This window comes from Mandrillus leucophaeus, unplaced genomic scaffold (assembly GCF_000951045.1).
Source record: "Mandrillus leucophaeus isolate KB7577 unplaced genomic scaffold, Mleu.le_1.0 Scaffold1937, whole genome shotgun sequence".
NCBI classification, from domain to species: Eukaryota; Metazoa; Chordata; class Mammalia; order Primates; family Cercopithecidae; genus Mandrillus; species Mandrillus leucophaeus.
The window spans coordinates 96412-103013 of record NW_012101962.1 but is presented as its reverse complement, the minus strand read 5'-3'; the positions used below and the strand labels follow the sequence as shown (position 1 = coordinate 103013).

General features: G+C 36.9%; 1 protein-coding gene across 1 annotated transcript in view; it reads right to left on the bottom strand.

Moving 5' to 3' along the window:
* LOC105538524 (myotubularin-related protein 13-like) overlaps positions 1 to 4484 on the bottom strand; it is an 86773-nt gene extending 82289 nt beyond the window's left edge. The window contains exons 1-2 of the mRNA XM_011978396.1: positions 4404 to 4484; positions 2612 to 2749 (exon numbers count right to left, since the gene is read on the bottom strand). Coding sequence (XP_011833786.1) covers positions 2612 to 2749; positions 4404 to 4484 — 219 coding nt within the window. The remainder of the gene's footprint in view (positions 1 to 2611; positions 2750 to 4403) is intronic.
* Positions 4485 to 6602: the final 2118 nt, after the last annotated feature.

Sequence of the window (6602 nt, the reverse complement as noted above, 5' to 3'; positions counted from 1 at the left end):
AAAAAAAAAAAAAAAAAGAAAGAAAAAAGAAAGAGTCCCTTAGAAGGAACACAGGTAATATTCCAACTGTTGGTGCAGAGCCTGAAACTAACAATGAGAGACATTGCAAACGCAAAATAAGAAACATTGTATTAAAAATGGGGGTGAAAAGTTACATTATTTAAAAATGTCCACATTATAGACAAAGAAAGGCTGCACAACTATTCCACATGGAAAGAGACAAAAGAGAAATGACAACTAAATGCAATATATGTAGTATGTTCTAGATCCTGTACTGGAAGAAAAAAGGGATGGGGGGTGCTATAAAGGACATTATTAGGTCAAATGACAAAACTGGAACATGGATGGTAGGTTTTATTATATTGATGTTAAATTTCCTGAGGTTGATAACCGTACTGTTTACATACTGTTCACGTACCTCTGAAGCATATACTAAAGAATTTAGGGTAAGGGTAAATGATACATGTAACTTTCTTTCAAATGGTTCAGAAAAAATAAACTGTGTGTGTGTGTATGGGGGAGAAGGGGAGGGAAGGGAGGGGAAGAGGGAAAAAGGGATAAAGTGAGAAAGGAAGGGTAGGGAAGAAAGACCTCAAATAAATCAATGGGGCAAAATATTACAACAGGTGAATATGGGTAAAGGCTATATACATGTTTGCATTATTCTTGCAACTTTTCTTTAAGTTGAAAATTATTTCCAAATTAAAAGTTTGAAAAATACCCAAGAATTCCTAGAACCTATTTATAAACATCTGCTATTAATATAATGTCAATATATTGCCTTTCTGATAGTTTGTCTAGAAGAAGAGCGGTGAATAGTGAAGAGGGAGAATCTAAATAATTATAGTTAGTTTCATTAGATAATTCCAAGGAGTTGTGAAGCAATACCCTCAAGAATATGGAAATAACAGAAAATATTGAATTCTCAGCATTAACTTAAATGCTAAAGATCAACAGAGAAATGAAAGGCCAATAAAAGAGACAAAGTGGTTCTTGGGTAGAGAACACTCTCTAACTTATTCAGATTGAATTGATCAAAATGAGAAGTTGATTAGCTATTTGTTGGCAACATACATCCACACATTATCCAGGGGAGAGGAGACTTTAAATCACACTTAAAGTTTTCTGTCCCCATTGATAACATAATCTCTAATTTCAAATAGAAGCAACAGGCTATGTTCGTCTGATAGTCTTGAAGTATTTAACATCAAATATCCCTTAGTTTGATTCCATAATCAAAAGTCCATACTTTGATATGGCTTTCTACTAAGATCTGGTGACAGGAAGACAACGTGTTGATGATGCATATTTTGTTCTATATGCATTTTCAGCACTTTTCACATTCTCTATAAATTAGTAATCTAGCATGTTGGTTTTAATACATCAGTCTAATGAACTTGAATAATGAGTCTGCATCATGAAAGGTAATTTGTCTCCTCTTACTCAAAAATCAGATTTCTGCATCCAAAAAATTCAGATCTTAGAGTTTAATAAACATAATCAAAACTACCAAACACTCCTTTGTTAAGCCATTTCAGAAAGCAGGCCAATCTTTTCCCCCCAGTAGTGATACTCTATATGTAGCAGAAACTACAGCAGATTATGCAAACTGGCTTACTCAATATCTTCCAAATCCCCTTTACAGTTTCCTTCTTGTATTATAGAGCCTGGAAAGAAAAACCACCACCACCAGCACCAACAAAAAAAAATCCCTTCATTTTTTGGGGCAAAATGGGCTCTATATGCAATCTTACTTCCACCAAAGAAACAACTCATGTAAAACTTAAAAGCAGAAGTCAGCAGTGTGAGACTAAAGCAGAAGTCAGCAGTGTGAATATCTGCAGGAGAATGGATATTCTAGCACAACTATGGTGAAGGTTATAATGTCTGATATATACCCAGCATCATAAGTGACAAGTGGTAAAAGGTGGAAGGAATATGGTTTCTATGAGACTAGCACCAAGCTGGGCTGTTCCTAGTACCCAGAATTGGTTCCCTGCTTGTCCCTCACCCCTAAAATTTCATAAGCTGCCAAATACTTTGTTATGACTCCTTTCTGCTTAGAGAAAGTAGAGCCAGTAGTGTGAAATTAAGAACCTCAACCAATAGTCTGAAAGGGCAATTATTTTCTAAGTCTTCATAGTTCTAGCTTATGAATTTCTGCCTGATCATGTTGATAACATTACCCCTAAGAAGAATGAGTTAACATTTGGATGCCTAAACAATAATGTCAGGCATTGTAATTATGATTTGCAAACATTTTGAGTAAATGTTCCACATTCTATGAAAGACCTCCCAGGAGAAGGGCTGGCAGGGAAAATCATAGGTTCACCAAGAGAAGAAATTAATATTCTTAATAAACCAATTCAAGGATGCACTATTTTTAGAAATATTCAGATTATGATCAATGTTTTGAAAAAGGACAATTAAATCTGGAAAGTAATTTTAACATGTTGCTCTCCTCTCCAACCTTAAACATAAAAATTTCTACATGCTTCTTAAGCTAGCCCATAAAACTCAAACTTGCAGTTTTAACAAAAATATGGCATATAAAAAACATTCCTAAATGTTGTACCTTCGACTGTACTTTAGCTAGTAAAGGTTTTTGTACCTGAAGATTAATCTCTGCCTCATAGAAGGTCAGGCATGAGCAGTAATGTCGATCTGAGTCAATATCTGTCAGGACAACCACAAAGAACGTTGGCTGCTTCCTCTCTCTGGACAGTTGCCACCCGCCAGGCTGACAAAACTAAATGAAATAGAAAAAAAAAAAAGTAACACTTAAAAATAACAGAAGTTAATTATTAGTTAATCTCTGAGAAATTTTAAATGTTTGCCCATTTTAACAAATTCCTACCTGATGAGGTATGACTCTAAAGCCAATATTTTTTTTAAAAGTTCATGTACAGATTCATAATGTTGAAAACTTTCACCAATGTGCATATATATTTCATGAAGACAGCCTAGATTTCCCACAGATGCCACTCTGGGTGCCATTTCTGAGACCTAGGTTGGCATATGTAGGAACACCACATCAAAATGAAAGACTCCCTCCTAACTATGAGAACAAATCATGGAATAAATTGGAAATCAAGTGCAAAATATGTATCACTGAGAGAAAATACAGTTATTTTAAAATTTCCATATGAATCTGAGAGTCTTCAATTCATTACAAAAAAAAGAGATATATTGTTCAGCAAGACAGACCATATTCTTGTCCATAAAACATACTTTAACAAATTTAAAGAAGAGAAATCATACAATGTCTGCTGTTAGACCATGACAGAATTAAACTAGAAATCAGTAACAGACAGATAGCTGGAAAATCCAGAAATACTTGGAGGTTAAACAACACTTTCTTTTTTTTTTTTTTTTTTTTGAGATGGAGTCTCGTTGTGTTGCCCAGGCTGGAGTGCAGTGGCATGATCACAGCTCACTTTAACCTCAACCTCCTGGGCTCAAGAGATTCTCCCATCTCAGCCTCCTGAGTAGCTGGAACCACAGGCACCTACCAGCATATCTGGCTAATATTTTTTATTTTTTATTTTGTAGAGAAAGGGTCTTTCCATGTTGTCCAGGCTGGTCTTGAACTCCTGGACTCAAGCAATTCTCCTGCATCAGTCTTCCAAAGTGCCAGGATTATGGGCATGAGCTACTGCACCCAGCCAAATAATACTTTTTAAATAACATTATGAGTCAAAGATGAAATCTCAAGAGAAATTTAAAAAATATTTTGAGCTAACTGAAAATGAAAATCCAACATCAAAATCTGTGGGATGTGGTGAAAGCAGTGCTTACAGAAAAATTTATATCACTGAATGCACATATTAGAAAAGAAGAAAGATCTAAAGTCAGTAATGTAAGCTTTGACCTTTGGAAACTAGAAAAGAGCAAATTACATCCAGAGTAAGCAAATAAAGAAAATGAAAGTTAAAATTGAAATCAATGATATTGAAAACAGAAAATCAGTAGAGAAAAATCAATAAAATAAAAGGCTGCTTCTTTGAAAAGATCAATAAGCCTCTAGCCAGGCTAATTAAGAAAAAAAAAGGCACCAATTACTAACAAATGAAATGAAAGAGGGAATATCAGTACAGATTGTTCTGGGCGGGAGACCCGCGAGAGAAGAAAAGGCACACACACAATACTTTTAAAGATAAACAAGCTTTATCCCATATGTAGATTTAACAGGCAAATGATACAATAAGCAAACTAATAAAATAAGCAAATTGATATAATAAGCAAATGATATAATAAGCAAATTGCAATGCGAAGGGGAGAAGGGAAAAAGAGATAAATGTCTTTACACCCACCAGACTATGGAGGATTCACCACCAAACTGGGAAGCAACAGCCTGGGCTCCAGAGCTGGACACCGCACTCACCAGACTATGGAGGATTCACCATGCCAGAGGTGGTGAATTCCTCTTCAAAGGGTTTCATTGTGTAATGTCCTTGGTTCGAAGGCCCTATCTCCTTGTACATTCTCATTTTTAGCCTGCAAGCAGTCCTCCTGCTCTTGCCGTGCCCTAACTTGCCCAGACATGTCCAGACACGTCTTGTGCCATAGCAGAAGAACAATTGCTACCCACTCCCTTGCGAATTGCGCATCTACCCTATTTGTTCAGTGTGCTCTTGCAATCGTGGCTGATGCAGGGAGCACCCTTCGGCAGAAGTAAATTGCCTTGCTGAGAACGCTTTTTGCCTGAGTGCTGGTTTCACTTTGTGGCTCCGAGCACTTGTTTCTAACAACCACCAGACTGGGAAGCAACAGCCTGGGCACCATAGTCAGCCACTTGTCTGTACACAGACAAGGAGAGGTCTCATGAAGCTTCGGCGCAGCGTGGGAACCTAGCTGTTTTTGTAACGAGTGGTTTGGCAGGAGGTCCAGTCACGAAGGCCCTTGGTGACTGTGCTCAAGGAACACAAAAAGGTCAACTTGTTTTTATGATTGTCTATTGGTTTTCTTTTTTTGGGGGATGAGTCCTGCTCTGTCGCCCAGGCTGGAGCACAGTGACACGATCTCGGCTCACTGCAACCTCCGCCTCCTGGGTTCAAGTGATTCTCCTGCCTTAGCCTCCTGAGTAGCTGGGATTACAGGTGCCCGTCACCGTCCCTGGCTAATTTGTGTATTTTTAGTACCGATGGGGTTTTGCAATGTTGGCCAGGCTGGTCTTGAACTCCTGACTTCAAGTGATCCACCCGCCTTGGCCTCCCAAAGTGCCGGGATTACAGGTGTGAGCCACCGCACCCAGCCTATTGCTTTTCAATAACCAAGGTATAGGAATAGATTGAAATAGAGATTTCTCTGAAACAGTGCTGGAAGAACACCTCAAGGGGCTCACACAACCTGTTCCAGGACTTGGTGACCATTGTTTGTGTCCACATTCAATTCAGTTCAAATTTAATATTTAACTTTTCCTCCACACAAAAGTTCCCATGAACTTTTAAAAGATAATCCATGAATATTACAGACAACTCTATGCCCACAGCTGTGACAATGTAGATGAAATGTACCAATTTCTTGAAAGACACAATCTGCCAAAACTCACACAAGAAATGGACAATCAGAATAGTCCTATATTGTCAGAGAAACTGAATAATTAATAACTTTCAAAACAGAAAGCCCCAGGCCCAGATGAATTGACTGGTGGATTCTTTTAAACATTTAAGGAAGAAGTTACAGTCAGCCCTCTGTATCTGTGGGTTCTACATCTGTGGATTCAATCAACCATGGATCAAAAATATTTGGAAAAAAAAAAAAAGAAAAATAACAATACAACAATAAAAATAGTACATATAAAAATCCAGGTAGTAGCTATTTACATAACATTTACATTATCTTAGGTATAAGTAATCTAGAGATGATTTACAATATAAAGGAGGATATGCATGGGTTATATGCACATACCACACCATTTAATATAAAACATTTGAGCATCTTTGGATTTTGGTATATGTGTGGGATTCTTGGAACCAATCCCCCTGCAGATTCCAAAGGACAACTGTACACCAATTATCTGCAAACTCTTTCAGAAAACAGAAGCAAAGGGAATACCTTCTTCATTCTATGAGGCCAGCACTATACTAATACCAAAACCAGATATAGACAGTTACAGAAATAAAAATTATTGACCAATATTGCTCATAAACATAAAAGCAAAAATATTAGCAAGTTGAATTCAACAATGAATAAAAAGAGTATCATAACCAAGTGGAATTCATCCCAGGCATGCAAGGCTGGTTAACCATTCAAAAATCAATTAAACCATTACATCGTATCAACAGGCTAAAAATAATCATGTGATCATACCAATAGATGCAGAAAATGCATTTGACAAAATCCAATACCTATTGATGATAAATAGCCTCAGTACACTAGAAGTAGAGGGAAGCTTCCTCAACTTGATAAAGAATATCTTTAAAAAAAAAAAAAAAAACTCCTATGGCTAATAGCATACTTAATGATGAAAAACTCAAATGATCAGGGGAATAAAGTTAAGGATGCCCCTCTCACCACGCTTCTTAATATTATCCTAGAAGTCCTAGCTAAAGCAATAAAATGAAAAAGAAATAAAAAGTATATATATTGGGAGGAAAGAA